Below are 17,956 nucleotides of genomic sequence, written 5' to 3'. Positions count from 1 at the left end.
TGGACTTGTGTGGACTCGTGTGGACTCATGTGGACTTGTGTGGACTCGTGTGGACTCGTGTGGACTCATGTGGACTTGTGTGGACTCATGTGGACTCAAGTGGACTTGTGTGGACTTGTGTGGACTCATGTGGACTTGTGTAGACTCATGAAGACTCAAGTGGACATGTTTGGACTCATGTGGACTCATGTGGATTTGTGTGGGCTCATGTGGACTCAAGTGGACTCATGTGGACTCAAGTGGACTTGTGTGGACTTGTGTGGACTCGAGTGGACTTGTGTGGACTCATGTGGACTCAAGTGGACTTGTGTGGACTCGAGTGGACTCAAGTGGACTCAAGTGGACTTGTGTGGACTCGAGTGGACTTGTGTGGACTCGTGGACTCAAGTGGACTTGTGTGGACTCATGTGGACTCGAGTGGACTTGTGTGGACTTGGTGGACTCGTGGACTCATGTGGACTTGTGTGGACTTGTGTGGACTCGTGTGGACTTGTGTGGGTGTGACAGGTCGTCTTGGAGGTTTTTCCTGGTCCATGTCCTGTCACTGGGTCAGAGGTTGTTGGGACATCGTCATGGGAACCTGGGTGTTGATTGTGATTCTCTGCCTGGTCTGACATCGGATCATCCCAATGATGGCTCTTCTGAACCTGCACAAAATACACACCTTCAGTTAAATATACAACTAAAAACACACCTTCAGTTAAATATACCACTAAAAACACACCTTCAGTTAAATATACGACTAAAAAATCACCTTCAGTTTAAATATACGACTAAAAACACACCTTCAGTTTAAATATACGACTAAAAACACACCTTCAGTTTAAACATAAGACTAAAAACACACCTTCAGTTTAAACATAAGACTAAAAACACACCTTCAGTTTAAACATAAGACTAAAAACAAACCTTTAGTTTATAAATAAGACTAAAACACATCTTCAGTTTAAATATACGACTAAAAACATACCTTCAATTTAAACATAAGACTAAAAACACACCTTCAGTTTAAACATAAGACTAAAAACACACCTTCAGTTTAAACATAAGACTAAAAACACACCTTCAGTTTAAACATAAGACTAAAAACAAACCTTTAGTTTATAAATAAGACTAAAACACATCTTCAGTTTAAATATACGACTAAAAACATACCTTCAATTTAAACATAAGACTAAAAACACACCTTCAGTTTAAACATAAGACTAAAAACATACCTTCAGTTTAAACATACGACTAAAAACACACCTTCAGTTTAAACATAAGACTAAAAACACACCTTCAGTTTAAATATACGACTAAAAACACACCTTCAGTTAAACATAAGACTAAAAACACTCCGTCAGTTTAAACATAAGACTAAAAACACACCTTCAGTTTAAACATAAGACTAAAAACACACCTTCAGTTTAAACATAAGACTAAAAACATACCTTCACTTTAAACATAAGACTAAAAACACACCTTCAGTTTAAACTTAAGACTAAAAACACACCTTCAGTTTAAACATAAGACTAAAAAAATACCTTCAATTTAAACATAAGACTAAAAACACACCTTCAGTTTAAACATAAGACTAAAAACACACCTTCAGTTTAAATATACGACAAAAACAAAGCTTCAGTTTAAATATACGACTAAAAACACACCTTCAGTTTAAATATATGACAAAAACAAACCTTCAGTTTAAATATACCACAAAAACACACCTTCAGTTTAAATATACGACAAAAACACACCTTCAGTTTAAATATATGACAAAAACAAACCTTCAGTTTAAATATACGACAAAAACACACCTTCAGTTTAAATATACGACAAAAACAAACCTTCAGTTTAAATATACGACAAAAACACATTCATTCATTCATTCATTTTCTGAACCCGCTTTATCCTCACTAGGGTCACGGGGGTCGCTTGGAGCCTATCCCAGCTACATAGGGGCGAAGGCAGGGTACACCCTGGACAAGTCGCCAGTTCATCGCAGGGCTGACAAAAACACAGCTTCAGTTTAAATATACGACTAAAAACACACCTTCAGTTTAAATATACGACAAAAACACACCTTCAGTTTAAATATACGACTAAAAACACAGCTTCAGTTTAAATATACGACTAAAAACACACCTTCAGTTTAAATATCTGACAAAAACACACCTTCAGTTTAAATATACAACTAAAAACACACCTTCAGTTTAAATATACGAAAAAAAACACAGCTTCAGTTTAAATATACAACTAAAAACACACCTTCAGTTTAAATATACGACTAAAAACACACCTTCGGTTTAAATATATGACAAAAAACACACCTTCAGTTTAAATATATGAAAAAAAACCACCTTCGGTTTAAAAATACAACTAAAAACACACCTTAAGTTTAAATATACGACTAAAAACACACCTTCAGTTAAACATAAGACTAAAAACACTCCGTCAGTTTAAACATAAGACTAAAAACACACCTTCAGTTTAAACATAAGACTAAAAACATACCTTCACTTTAAACATAAGACTAAAAACACACCTTCAGTTTAAACTTAAGACTAAAAACACACCTTCAGTTTAAACATAAGACTAAAAAAATACCTTCAATTTAAACATAAGACTAAAAACACACCTTCAGTTTAAACATAAGACTAAAAACACACCTTCAGTTTAAACATAAGACTAAAAACACACCTTCAGTTTAAATATACGACAAAAACAAAGCTTCAGTTTAAATATACGACTAAAAACACACCTTCAGTTTAAATATATGACAAAAACAAACCTTCAGTTTAAATATACCACAAAAACACACCTTCAGTTTAAATATACGACAAAAACACACCTTCAGTTTAAATATATGACAAAAACAAACCTTCAGTTTAAATATACGACAAAAACACACCTTCAGTTTAAATATACGACAAAAACAAACCTTCAGTTTAAATATACGACAAAAACACATTCATTCATTCATTCATTTTCTGAACCCGCTTTATCCTCACTAGGGTCACGGGGGTCGCTTGGAGCCTATCCCAGCTACATAGGGGCGAAGGCAGGGTACACCCTGGACAAGTCGCCAGTTCATCGCAGGGCTGACAAAAACACAGCTTCAGTTTAAATATACGACTAAAAACACACCTTCAGTTTAAATATACGACAAAAACACACCTTCAGTTTAAATATACGACTAAAAACACAGCTTCAGTTTAAATATACGACTAAAAACACACCTTCAGTTTAAATATACAACTAAAAACACACCTTCAGTTTAAATATACGAAAAAAAACACAGCTTCAGTTTAAATATACAACTAAAAACACACCTTAAGTTTAAATATACGACAAAAAACACACCTTCGGTTTAACTATACAACTACAGACACACCTTCAGTTGAAATATACAACTTAAAACACACTTTTGGTTTAAATATATGACAAAAAACACATCTTCAGCTTAAATATACAACTAAAAACACACCTTCAGTTTAAATATACGAAAAAAAACAAACCTTCGGTTTAAATATATGACAAAAACACACCTTTGGTTTATATATACGACAAAAACACACCTTCAGTTTAAATATACGACAAAAACACACCTTCAGTTCAGTTTAAATATACGACTAAAAACTTCCTTCAGTTCAGTTTAAATATACGACTAAAAACACGGCTTCAGTTCAGTTTAAATATACGACTAAAAACACGTCTTCAGTTCAGTTTAAATATACGACTAAAAATAAACCTTCAGTTCAGTTTAAATATATGACTAAAAACAAAACTTCAGTTCAGTTTAAATATACAACTAAAAACACGCCTTCAGTTCAATTTAAATATACGACTAAGAACTGCCTTCAGAACAGTTTAAATATACAACTAAAAACTGCCTTCAGTTCAGTTTAAATATACGACTGAAAACACACCTTCAGTTCAGTTTAAATATACGACTAAAAACATACCTTCAGTTTAAATATATGACTAAATACACACCTTCAGTTCAGTTTAAATATACGACTAAAAACACGCCTTTAGTTCAGTTTAAATATACGACTAAAAACAAGCCTTCAGTTCAGTTTATATATACGACTAAAAACACACCTTCAGTTCAGTTTAAATATACGACTGAAAACACACCTTCAGTTCAGTTTAAATATACGACTAAAAAGACACCGTCAGTTTAAATACACGACTAAAAACACACCTTCAGTTCAGTTTAAATATACGACTAAAAACACGCCTTCAGTTCAGTTTAAATATACGACTAAAAACACACCTTCAGTTCAGTTTAAATATACGACTAAAAACAAACCTTCAGTTCAGTTTAAATATACAACTAAAAACACGCCTTCAGTTCAATTTAAATATACGACTAAAAACTGCCTTCAGAACAGTTTAAATATACAACTAAAAACTGCCTTCAGTTCAGTTTAAATATACGACTGAAAACACACCTTCAGTTCAGTTTAAATATACGACTAAAAACACGCCTTCAGTTCAGTTTAAATATACGACTAAAACCTGCCTTCAGTTCAGTTTAAATATACGACTAAAAACACGCCTTCAGTTCAGTTTAAATATACGACCAAAAACACGCCTTCAGTTCAGTTTAAATGTACAACTAAAAACACGCCTTCAGTTCAGTTTAAATATACGACTAAAAACTCACCTTCAGTTCAGTTTAAATATACGACTGAAAACACACCTTCAGTTCAGTTTAAATATACGACTAAAAAGACACCGTCAGTTTAAATATACGACTAAAAACACACCTTCAGTTCAGTTTAAATATACGACTAAAAACACGCCTTCAGTTCAGTTTAAATATACGACTAAAAACACACCTTCAGTTCAGTTTAAATATACGACTAAAAACAACCTTCAGTTCAGTTTAAATATACAACTAAAAACACGCCTTCAGTTCAATTTAAATATACGACTAAAAACTGCCTTCAGAACAGTTTAAATATACAACTAAAAACTGCCTTCAGTTCAGTTTAAATATACGACTGAAAACACACCTTCAGTTCAGTTTAAATATACGACTAAAAACATACCTTCAGTTTAAATATATGACTAAATACACACCTTCAGTTCAGTTTAAATATACGACTAAAAACACGCCTTTAGTTCAGTTTAAATATACGACTAAAAACAAGCCTTCAGTTCAGTTTATATATACGACTAAAAACACACCTTCAGTTCAGTTTAAATATACAACTAAAAACACACCGTCAGTTTAAATATACGACCAAAAAACACACCTTCAGTTCAGTTTAAATATACGACTAAAAACAAACCTTAAGTTCAGTTTAAATATACAATTAAAAACTACCTTAAGTTCAATTTAAATATACGACTAAAAACACACCTTCTGTTCAGTTTAAAAATACGACTAAAAACACACCTTCAGTTCAGTTTAAATATACGGATAAAAAACACGCCTTCAGTTCAGTTTAAATATACGACTAAAAACTGCCTTCAGTTCAGTTTAAATATACAACTAAAAACTCCTTTAAGTTCAGTTTAAATATATGACTAAAAACTGCCTTCAGTTCAGTTTAAATATACAACTAAAAACTCCCTTAAGTTTAGTTTAAATATACGACTAAAAACACACCTTCAGTTCAGTTTAAATATATGACTAAAAACATACCTTCAGTTTAAATATACAACTAAAAACACGCCTTCAGTTCAGTTTAAAAATACGACTAAAAACACACCTTCAGTTCAGTTTAAATATACGAATAAAAACACGCCTTCAGTTCAGTTTAAATATACGACTAAAAACTGCCTTCAGTTCAGTTTAAATATACAACTAAAAACTCCTTTAAGTTCAGTTTAAATATATGACTAAAAACTGCCTTCAGTTCAGTTTAAATATACAACTAAAAACTCCCTTAAGTTTAGTTTAAATATACGACTAAAAACACACCTTCAGTTCAGTTTAAATATACGACTAAAAACATACCTTCAGTTTAAATATACGACTAAAAACACACCTTCAGTTCAGTTTAAATATATGACTAAAAACACACCTTCAGTTCAGTTTAAATATACGACTAAAAACACACCGTCAGTTTAAATATACGACCAAAAACACACCTTCAGTTCAGTTTAAATATACAACTAAAAACTGCCTTCAATTCAGTTTAAATATACGACTAAAAACTCCCTTAAGTTCAGTTTAAATATACGACTAAAAACTGCCTTCAGTTCAGTTTAAATATACGACTAAAAACTGCCTTAAGTTCAGTTTAAATATACGACTAAAAACACACCTTCAGTTCAGCTTAAATATACGACTAAAAACACACCTTCAGTTCACTTTAAATATACGACTAAAAACCTCCTTCAGTTCAGTTTAAATGTACGACTAAAACACGCCTTCAGTTCAGTTTAAATATACGACTAAAAACTTCAGTTCAGTCTAAATATAGGACTAAAAACTCCCTTAAGTTCAGTTTAAATATACGACTAAAAACACGCCTTCCGTTCAGGTTAAATATACGACTAAAAACTTCAGTTCAGTTTAAATATGCGACTAAAAACATTCCTTCAGTTCAGTTTAAATATATGACTGAAAACACACCTTCAGTTCAGTTTAAATATACGACTAAAAACACGCCTTCAGTTTAAATATACGTCTAAAAACACACCTTCAGTTCAGTTTAAATATACGACTAAAAACACGCCTTCAGTTCAGTTTAAATATACGACCAAAAACACGCCTTCAGTTCAGTTTAAATATACAACTAAAAACACGCCTTCAGTTCAGTTTAAATATACGACTAAAAAGACACCGTCAGTTTAAATATACGACTAAAAACACACCTTCAGTTCAGTTTAAATATACGACTAAAAAACACGCCTTCAGTTCAGTTTAAATATACGACTAAAAACACACCTTCAGTTCAGTTTAAATATACGACTAAAAACTGCCTTCAGTTCAGTTTAAATATACAACTAAAAACACGCTTTCAGTTCAGTTTAAATATACGACTAAAAACTGCCTTCAGTTCAGTTTAAATATACGACTAAAACCTGCCTTCAGTTCAGTTTAAATATACGACTGAAAACACACCTTCAGTTCAGTTTAAATATACGACTAAAAACACGCCTTCAGTTCAGTTTAAATATACGTCTAAAAAACACACCTTCAGTTCAGTTTAAATATACGACTAAAAACACGCCTTCAGTTCAGTTTAAATATACGACTAAAAACTGCCTTCAGTTCAGTTTAAATATATGACTAAAAACACGCCTTCAGTTCAGTTTAAATATACGACCAAAAACATGCCTTCAGTTCAGTTTAAATATACAACTAAAAACAGGCCTTCAGTTCAGTTTAAATATACGACTAAAAAGACACCGTCAGTTTAAATATACGACTAAAAACACCCCTTCAGTTCAGTTTAAATATACGACTAAAAACACGCCTTCAGTTCAGTTTAAATATACGACTAAAAACACACCTTCAGTTCAGTTTAAATATACGACTAAAAACTGCCTTCAGTTCAGTTTAAATATACAACTAAAAACACGCTTTCAGTTCAGTTTAAATATACGACTAAAAACTGCCTTCAGTTCAGTTTAAATATACGACTAAAACCTGCCTTCAGTTCAGTTTAAATATACGACTGAAAACACACCTTCAGTTCAGTTTAAATATACGACTAAAAAGATACCTTCAGTTTAAATATATGACTAAATACACACCTTCAGTTCAGTTTAAATATACGACTAAAAACACGCCTTTAGGTCAGTTTAAATATACGACTAAAAACAAGCCTACAGTTCAGTTTAAATATACGACTAAAAACACACCTTCAGTTCAGTTTAAATATACGACTAAAAACACACCGTCAGTTTAAATATACGACCAAAAACACACCTTCAGTTCAGTTTAAATATACGACTAAAAACAAACCTTCAGTTCAGTTTAAATATACAATTAAAAACTACCTTAAGTTCAGTTTAAATATACGACTAAAAACACACCTTCTGTTCAGTTTAAATATACGACTAAAAACACGCCTTCAGTTCAAGTTAAATATACGACTAAAAACTGCCTTCAGTTCAGTTTAAATATACGACTAAAAACACGCCTTCAGTTCAGTTTAAATATACGACTAAAAACAAACCTTCAGTTCAGTTAAATATACAACTAAAAACACGCCTTCAGTTCAGTTTAAATATACGACTAAAAACTGCCTTCAGTTCAGTTTAAGTATTCAACTAAAAACTCCTTTAAGTTCAGTTTAAATATACGACTAAAAACACGCCTTCAGTTCAGTTTAAATATACGACTAAAAACACACATTCAATTCAAATATATGACCGTTGTCTCTTTTGTTGTGACCAGAACAGTTTGGATTGGTCACTCTGTGACACCAGAACCCCTGACCCATGGGGGTCACATTTCCTGCATCCATCAGGTCCAGATGGGAAACCCGGGACGTGTGGTCTTGTGAACTATATGAAAACAGCAGGGGGTGTTGAAATGCATTATGGGTGTTCACTGTGAAGGTGGAGCCACTAGGCCTTAGGCTTTTCCTCCTACACCTGGAAGTGGGACAGAAGCAGGTCTGATCCCAAAGACCACCACAGACCACCTGTGGTCTGATCCCAAAGACCACCAGAGACCACCTGTGGTCTGATCCCAAAGACCACCACAGACCACCTGTGGTCTGATCCCAAAGACCACCAGAGACCACCTGTGTCTGATCCCAAAGACCACCACAGACCACCTGTGGTCTTAGCCCACAGACCACCACAGTCCACCACAGACCACTTCCAGAACCTGGACCTGAAACCTGTCCAACACAGGACCAGATCCTGGTCCATGTCCACAGGTCCTCACAGCAGGCGGACTCTTACTTCCTGTTGGCGACCACATAGATGCAGGGGTTGTAGAAGGTGGAGGACTTAGCGAAGAGCGGAGCGATGATGGCCATGGAGGCAGGAATGGACCCAGGGTCCCCGAAGGAGGCCCAGAGGCACACCAGGGAGTAAGGAGACCAGGCAACCAGGAACATGAGGATCATAACTACTGACATCTGCAACAGACACAGGAGAAGGAAACTGAGACACAAACTACAGACAAACTACAGACAAACTACAGACACTATCAAAGTGAGCACATTAGGGTTAGGGTTCGGGTTAGGGCTGTTCTTACTTTGGTGACGTCCATCTGGTCAGACCAGTCCACGTTGACACTGTCCAGGCAGTTGGAGGCTCTGGTTCTCTTCACAGTCACAGACACATGATAGTAGCAGTAGAACATGATGGACAGAGGAAGCACGAAGTTCACAGCAATGACTGTCATAGTGTAGGAGATGAAAGATCTGAGGAGGAAAGAACAGGGTTAGAGTTAGAACAAACCCTAACCCTAGGAGACCAAAGACCTGAGGAGGAAAGAACAGGGTTAGAGTTAGAACAAACCCTAACCCTAGGAGACCAAAGACCTGAGGAGGAAAGAACAGGGTTAGAGTTAGAACAAACCCTAACCCTAGGAGACCAAAGACCTGAGGAGGAAAGAACAGGGTTAGAGTTAGAACAAAGGTAAACGACACACACATCCAAAATTAGAGGTGTGCAGGATCCCTAAAAGTAGAACGTGAAAAAATAAATGAAGGTCCGCACAACCAGTGAGCTCACTGGTTGTGCGGACCTTCATTTATTTTAGAGTTAGAACAAACCCTAACCCTAGGAGACAAAAGACCTGAGGAAGAAAGAGTGAGAGTTAGACCTAACCCTATCCTGTGGAAGAACCTGAACGCACCATCACTGCACTGAAGAACCTGAAGGCACCATTACTGTAAAGAACTTGAACGCACCATCACTGCACTGAAGAACCTGAATTCACCATCACTGTGAAGAACCAGAACACACCATCACTGCACTGAAGAACCTGAATGCACCATCACTGCACTGAAGAACCTGAATGCACCATCACTGCCCTGAAGAACCTGAATGCACCATCACTGCACTGAAGAACCTGAATGCACCATCACTGCACTGAAGAACCTGAAGGCACCATCACTCAGGTTGGGTTAGGGTTAGGGTTAAGGTTAGGGTCAGGGTGGAACTCACGCGTCGTTGTGTCTCCAGTTGATGGTACATGTTGCTCCTGTGGGGTCGGGGGCGTATCCAGCCCAGCCCACCACCGGCATTGACGACCAGAACACAGCGTTCAGCCACGCCGCCGCGATGAGGAGGTTATAAGAACGAACTGTCATCTTCTGACCTGGAGAAAAACAACAGAAAGGAAACAGTAAAGAAACAGGACCCTAACCGTAACCCTAACCCTGACCCTGACCCTTTAGTGGAGGGTGTTTGTAGTTTGTTTTAGGTCAGACAGTGGAGAGAGTTTGTAGTTTGTTTCGTCGTTTGTTTTCGGGGTGGCCGACTAGTCGGCCCGTGGAGGATGATCTAAAAGTTTTAGACTTATGTGATGTAGGCTGAAAAAGGCTCTATAGGGTTAAACCTTCAGTAGGGTTAGGGTTAAAACTGTGTGGTCAGTATGGGCATGTGCAGGGTTAGGGTTAGGTCCATACCTATATCTGGGTTAGGGTTAGGTCCATACCTATATCTGGGTTAGAGTTAGGGTTAGGTCCATACCTATATCTGGGTTAGGGTAAGGGTTAGGTCCATACCTATATCTGGGTCAGGGTTAGGGTTAGGTCCATACCTATATCTGGTTAGGGTTAGGTCCATACCTATATCTGGGTTAGGGTTAGGTCCATACCTATATCTGGGGTTAGGGTTAGGTCCATACCTATATCTGGATTAGGGTTAGGGTTAGGTCCGCACCTATATCTGGGTTAGGGTTAGGTCCATACCTATATCTGGTCTGCAGATGGTCAGGTAGCGGTCGATGGCCACCACGGTCAGCAGACCAATACTGGCCATGCCGAAGAAGATGTTCAGAGCTGCGTAGATCTGAGAAGAAAAAAATCTATTTATTTTAATTTAATGAAACAAAATTCAATCCCACCAAGAGTTTGGAGTTCCTGTCAGTGGACCCTCCAATGCTGCAAAGGGAGTTTGAGATCATTCCAAGAGTTTTACTCTTTGATGAAACTGGGATTGTGTTTCACCGGTTTGTGTGGTTTACTGCTGAAATACACTGGGATTGTGTTTTCACTGGTTGTGTGGTTTACTGCTGAAATAACCGGGATTGTGTTTCCACTGGTTTGTGTGGTTTACTGCTGAAATAAACCGGGATTGTGTTTTTACTGGTTGCTGTGGTTTACTGCTGAAAAAACTGGTTGATTTGAAAAACTCTCCCTGAATCCTCTGATCGGTTCAATAAATCCTTCCAGTTCTGTAGGAACTCTGGGACACTGTAAACAGGTGAAATCCAAAGTGTTGTGGTAAATCTGTGTGTGGTGGATTAGTAGAATCACTAAAATAACAGCGAATGGAGGAAAGAGAAGATAATCTGCCCAAGAATCCACACGACTGAATGTGAATGTGCGTCAGCGAGCTCACAGCTTTAGTCTGTAAAGTGTTTGTTTGGTGATCATGTGACACTTTCCTTCTGCAACTGGTTGTTTGAGGGTGAGCTGAGGTTTAGTAGGATACTGGAAGGAAACAGAGCCTAAACCTTAACCCTAACCTTAACCCATCCAAGTACAGGACTAAAAACACATGTGGGGTATGGTCACCAACACAAACCAAGCTAAACTAACCCTAACCCAAGCTAAACAAACCTTAACCCGAGCTAAAATAACCCTAACCCAAGCTAAACAAACCCTAACCCAAGCTAAACAAACCCTAACCCGAGCTAAATAACCCTAACCCAAGCTAAACAAACCCTAACCCAGCTAAAATAACCCTAACCCAAGCTAAACAAACCCTAACCCGAGCTAAACTAACCCTAACCCAAGCTAAACAAACCCTAACCCGGGCTAAAATAACCCTAACCCAAGCTAAACAAACCCTAACTGGACTGGACTTTATCAAACTGAAAGGATCCACAATCACTGCCAGAACAGCAGTGGGAGACAAAGGACCGATCCCACTGTCCATCCATGTCGGGGGTTCGTTTGTCCAACGACCACCATCTGTGTTTTATCTGTATTTAAATTCAGGACGTTGTGCGCGTCCATAACTGCACACCTGAGACAGTCCTGCAGTGGTTTTTATTGTGCAGAGGCTGTCGTTGGCCGTTACTGGCAGGTACACCTGAACATCATCTGCAAAGAATGAAAAGCAACATGTAGTTTTTAAAAACAGAGCCCAGTGGAAGCAAAAAGAAGAGGCACTAAAACAGAACCCTGGGGAACACCGCAGATCAGTGACACAGAGGAGACGGACTGGACAAGATTTATGGAAAAAACATCTGTAAGAAGTTCAGCGACTTGTCCAGGGTGAACCCGCCTCCACCCCTATGTAGCTGGGATAGGCTCTAACCCTAACCCTAACCCTAACCCTGGGATAGACCCCAACCTTAACCCTAAACCTGGGATAGGCCCCAACCCTAACCCTAACCCTAACCCTGGGATAGGCCCCAACCTTAACCCTAACCCTGGGATAGGCCCCAACCTTAACCCTAACCCTGGGATAGGCCCTAACCCTAACCCTAACCCTGGGATAGGCCCCAACCCTAACCCTAACCCTAACCCTGGGATAGGCCCCAACCTGAACCCTAACTCGTGATCCTAGTGAGGATAAAGCGGATTCAGAAGTGAATGACTGAATGTTGGACTTGTGTTAGACAGATCAGATGAAGTGCAGTACCCTTAATGCCCACAGGTGTGGTTAGGGTTAGGGTTAGGGTCAGAAGGATTCTGTGGCCCACTGTGTCAAAGGCTGCAGACAATTCCAAAAGCAATAAAGCAGAAGATTTCCCTGAGTCAGCAGTACTAACCCTAACCCTAACCCTAACCCAGCAGTTAGGGTTAGGGTTAGTTAGTCCATCCTGGGTTAGTCCTACCTGACATCCTGTGTATCCAAACTTCCAGCTTCCGTGGATGTCGGATGCTGCAGACATCGGATATCCAATCCCTGCCACTCCGATGTCGGTGAATGCCAGGTTAATGATGATGGAGTTGGTGGCGGTTCGAAGTTCCTTAAACTTCACAAACATCAGCAGGACGACAATGTTACTGCTGAGACTGATGACACCTGAAAAGAAGAGTTTAGATTACTAAGAAGAGTTTAGAAAAGAAGAGTTTAGATTATTAAAGAAGAGTTTAGAAAAGAAGTTTAGATTATTAAAGACGAGTTTAGATTATTAAAGAAGAGTTTATTATTAAAGAAGAGTTTAGAAAAGAAGAGTTTAGATTATTAAAGAAGTTTAGAAAAGAAGAGTTTAGATTATTAAAGAAGAGTTTAGAAAGAAGAGTTTAGATTATTAAAGAAGAGTTTAGATTATTAAAGAAGAGTTTAGAAAAGAAGAGTTTAGTTTATTAAAGAAGAGTTTAGATTATTAAAGAAGAGTTTAGAAAAGAAGAGTTTAGATTATTAAAGAAGAGTTTAGATTATTAAGAAGAGTTTAGAAAAGAGTTTAGATTATATTAAGAAGAGTTAGAAAAGAAGAGTTTAGATTATTAAAGAAGAGTTTTGATTATAAAGAAGTTTAGAAAGAGTAAGATTTTAGATTTTAAAGAAGAGTTTAGAAAGAAGAGTTTAGATAAAAAGTTAAAGAGATTTATAGTAATTAAAGAAGAGTTTAGAAAAGAAGAGTTTAGATTATTAAGAAGAGTTTAGAAAGAAGAGTTTTAATTATTAAAGAAGAGTTTAGAAAGAAATTTTAGACTATTAAAAACAGTTAGTTAGAAAGAAAAGAAGTTTAGATTATTAAAGAAGAGTTTAGAAAAGAAGAGTTTAGAAAAGAAGAGTTATTATTAAAGAAGTTGAAAAAGAAGAGTTAGATTATTAAGAAGAGTTTAGATTATTAAAGAAGAGTTTAGAAAAGGAGTTTAGATTATTAAAGAAGAGTTTAGAAAAGAGAGTTTAGATTATTAAAGAAGAGTTAGAAAAGATGAGTTTAGATGATTAAAGAAGAGTTTAGAAGAAGAGTTTAGATTATTAAAGAAGTTTTAGATTATTACAGTTTAAGATGATGACACCTGAAAAGAAGAGTTCAATTTTATTCACAAGATCATCTCATCCCATCTCATCTCATCTCTCATCTATTAAAGCTATTTGTGACATTGCTTGGGCCTAACCCTCAGTCTCAGCAGCATGGCCCTCTATGGCAGCTGAACAAACTGACCCAACCCTCACCCTGGGAGTTCAGGGATCCCAAAGGATCTGAAGTTGGCATTGAGGTGAGGACTGGCAGAAAGTGGAGGGACCAGGAGCCCTGGACCAGGAGCTGTGGACCAGGAGGCAGTGGACCAGGAGGCACTGGACCAGGAGCTAGTGGACCAGGAGGCAGTGGACCAGGATGCAGAGGACCAGGAGACAGTGGACCAGGAGGCTGTGGACCAGGAGGCTGTGGACCAGTAGGCAGTGGACCAGGAGGCAGTGGACCAGGAGCACTGGACCAGGAGCTAGTGGACCAGGAGGCAGTGGACCAGGATGCAGAGGACCAAGACAGTGGACCAGGAGGCTGTGGACCAGGAGGCAGTGGACCAGGAGGCCCTAGACCAGGAGCTAGTGGACCAGGAGCTAGTGGACCAGAGGCAGTGGACCAGTGCAAGACCAGGAGACAGTGGACCAGGAGGCAGTGGACCAGAGGCAGTGGACCAGGATGCAGAGGACCAGGACAGTGGACCAGGAGGCCCTGGACCAGGAGCTAGTGGACCAGGAGGCAGTGGACCAGGAGGCACTGGACCAGGATCCAGAGGACCAGGAGGTACTGGACCAGGAGGCAGTGGACCAGGAGGCAGTGGACCCAGCAGAACCACAGCTCCGTCACAGACAGCTCATGTGATCTGTGGCTGTTCAGGACTGGGAGCCATTCCAACGACCCACTACAACAAATTTAAGGACAAGGATAACTAATTTGGTCCAACCCGAAGTGAGGGCCTGGGGTTGAGGAGCAACGTGCAATCCAGACAACAGGGTGCATGGTCCAGATGTTCTAGATGAGAAGATGCCATGAACAGGAAAATCACATGGCCTGAATTGTGAGGGCGAACCCTACCACATCAAATTCCTTATTTGGTCTAGGATGTCCTGCCCAGCCCATCGAGCCTCTTCTGTTTGGCAAGGTTGAAACCCCAGCATGTCCCTTGTGCCAAGGTAGAGGAGATGTGGAGAACATCCTCAGCAGCTGTCCTAGATGGCCCTAACCCTATCCCTATGACCAGGTGCTGAAGGCGGTTGCTGAGTCCATCAACAGCGCAACTGACCACAACAAGCACTTGCGACCATCAAGGTGTGAAATCCCCTTCATGGGGGTGGAGAAATCCACCTTCCGGACCGGAAGCCCTAACAGGCCTCCTGGGAACAGCAAAGGACCGGCAGCTAAGGGTGGACCTGGGAAAGGCACTAAGGTTCCCTGAAAACATCTCAGAAACCAGTCTTAGACTAGACATGGTCCTCTTCTCAGAGTCATCCAAGCAGATCATCCTGTTGGAGCTAACGGTGCCCTGGGAGGAGAGGATGGAGGAAGCCGGGAGAGGAAGAGGGAAAATAGGCGAAGCTGGTGGAGTGGCGCAGGTGGGGGTGGAGTGCACGGTGCTTCCCCACTGAAGTCCAGGGGAAGGGGCTGTGCAAAGCCTCCAGCCTCCTGGGCATCACAGGAGAAGAAGAACCATGAGAAGAGCTTCTGAGGCTGAAGAGAGAGCCTCACCATGGACCATGTGGACCAGGAGGGACCAGGAGAGAGCCTCACCATGGCCCTAACCCTAACCCTGTGGACCAGGAGGGACCAGGAGAGCCTCACCGTGGCCCTAACCCTAACCCTGTGGACCAGAGGGACAAGGAGAGAGCCTCACCGTGGCCCTAACCCTAACCCTGTGGACCAGGAGGGACAAGGAGAGAGCCTCACCGTGGCCCTAACCCTAACCCTGTGGACCAGGAGGGACAAGGAGTGAGCCTCACCGTGGCCCTAGCCCTAACCCTGTGGACCAGGAGGGACAAGGAGAGAGCCTCACCGTGGCCCTAACCCTAACCCTGTGGACCAGGAGGACAAGGAAGAGCCTCACCATAGCCTAGCCCTAACCCTAACCCTGTGGACCAGGAGGGACAAGGAGTGGGCCACAGGTTGGGAACTGATCACCCCTGGTCAGGTCTCCTGGGTGAGGGGGTCTGAAGTTGAAAGACCTGAACCCCCCTGTGAGCCCAGGTACTATCACTGATGATGTGTCCAAGAACAGATCACAAGATGCATGGAAAAAACAATCTCATCTCCTTTATCATCTCATCTTATATATCTCATATCATTTCATATATCATATATTCTATAACATCTCATATATCATCATATATCGTAAATTACATTATATATTATATATCATATATTATATCAGATCTCATACTGTCTACATTGAATCCAGTGTTAGTCCATTTGGGTGTTCTGCTCTTCTTTAATTTGTTTTTACCGTCAGAACCTTTTCTTATTTTACCATCAGAACCTTTCCTTATTTTACCATCAGAACCTTTCCTTATTTTACCATCAGAACCTTTCCTTATTTACTATCAGACCTTTCCTTATTTTACCATCAGAACCTTTCCTTATTTTACCATCAGAATCTTTTCTTATTTTCTATCAGAACCTTTTCTTATTTTACCATCAGAACCTTTTCTTATTTTACTATCAGAACCTTTCCTTATTTTACCATCAGAACCTTTTCTTATTTTACCATCAGAACCCTTCCTTATTTTACCATCAGAACCTTTTCTTATTTTACCATCAGAACCTTTCCTTATTTTACCATCAGAACCTTTTATTTTACCATCAGAACCTTTCCTTATTTTACCATCAGAACCTTTCCTTATTTTTACCATCAGAACCTTTTCTTATTTTACCATCAGAACCTTTCCTTATTTTACCATCAGAACCTTTTCTTATTTTACCATCAGAATCTTTCCTTATTTTACCATCAGAACCTTTTCTTATTTTACCATCAGGACCATTCCTTATTTTACCATCAGAACCTTTTCTTATTTTACCATCAGAACCTTTCCTTATTTTACCATCAGAACCTTTTCTTATTTTACCATCAGAACCTTTCCTTATTTTACCATCAGAACCTTTTCTTATTTTACTATCAGAACCTTTTCTTATTTTACCATCAGACCTTTTCTTATTTTACTATCAGAACCTTTCCTTATTTTACCATCAGAATCTTTTCTTATTTTACCATCAGAACCTTTCCTTATTTTACCATCAGAACCTTTTCTTATTTTACCATCAGAACCTTTCCTTATTTTACCATCAGAATCTTTTCTTATTTTACCATCAGAACCTTTCCTTATTTTACCATCAGAACCTTTTCTTATTTTACCATCAGAACCTTTCCTTATTTTACTATCAGAACCTTTTCTTATTTGTACCCTTCAGATCTTGGCAGAACTCATTCTGTTTGTTACCTGCAGTAATCAGATATCCAGCCACTATGTTGTGCTCCAGTTGTGTAAAAGCGCTTTTTCCTCCATATTCTGCCACAGCAGTGGAAGTGTTGACCTCAGAGTCCATCCCCATATTCAGTGGTCCCCAGGATTTAAAGTAATCTGATACTTCAATTCAAGTCCAACAGACAACAGAGTGAAGACAAACATGGAAATGGTGTTTCAGAGTCAAATCTGAGGATTGTTGAGGAGAAGCCCAGCCCTAACCATAACCCCTACCCCTACCCCTGAGTGTGGGCTGAAGGGGATTAGTACATACCACTGCAGGTGTGGTTTACACCAGATTAACACACACGTGGATTTACTGAAGTTTAGGCAGAACAAAACTGAAGCTGGGTTCACAAACACAGTTTACTCAAATACAGACACAATCTGGAGTTTGACACATGGAGCAGGGTCGTCTGTTCGTCTTTCACACAGTTGAAGTTCATTGTCA

The 17,956-nt window shown here is 39.0% G+C and overlaps 1 protein-coding gene across 1 annotated transcript; it reads right to left on the bottom strand.

Annotated features, from left to right (window-relative positions):
- Positions 1–511: 511 nt before the first annotated feature.
- On the bottom strand, positions 512–17,671 carry LOC115415948 (visual pigment-like receptor peropsin). Its single transcript, XM_030129629.1, has 7 exons — positions 17,482–17,671; positions 12,929–13,119; positions 10,830–10,929; positions 10,081–10,234; positions 9,164–9,332; positions 8,866–9,044; positions 512–647 (listed from the first exon to the last, which is right to left on the bottom strand). The coding sequence occupies exons 1-7, from the start codon at positions 17,591–17,593 to the stop codon at positions 542–544; spliced, it is 1,011 nt and encodes a 336-aa protein (XP_029985489.1). The 5' UTR covers positions 17,594–17,671; the 3' UTR covers positions 512–541.
- Positions 17,672–17,956: the final 285 nt, after the last annotated feature.

The sequence above is a fragment of the Sphaeramia orbicularis genome, unplaced genomic scaffold, assembly GCF_902148855.1.
Source record: "Sphaeramia orbicularis unplaced genomic scaffold, fSphaOr1.1, whole genome shotgun sequence".
NCBI classification, from domain to species: domain Eukaryota; kingdom Metazoa; phylum Chordata; class Actinopteri; order Kurtiformes; family Apogonidae; genus Sphaeramia; species Sphaeramia orbicularis.
Note: the sequence above shows the minus strand (reverse complement) of the source record. Positions and strands in the feature narration are given on the sequence as shown.

Excerpts from the sequence above, each read along its gene's own strand:
- LOC115415948 (XM_030129629.1), bottom strand. The coding sequence starts at position 17,593 with ATGGGGATGGACTCTGAGGTCAACACTTCCACTGCTGTGGCAGAATAT. Across the intron at positions 10,235-10,829 it reads CATCTGCAGACCAGATATAG|GTCAGAAGATGACAGTTCGT; the intron begins GTATGGACCTAA and ends GTTTTTCTCCAG. Across the intron at positions 648-8,865 it reads TATGTGGTCGCCAACAGGAA|GTTCAGAAGAGCCATCATTG; the intron begins GTAAGAGTCCGC and ends TATTTTGTGCAG.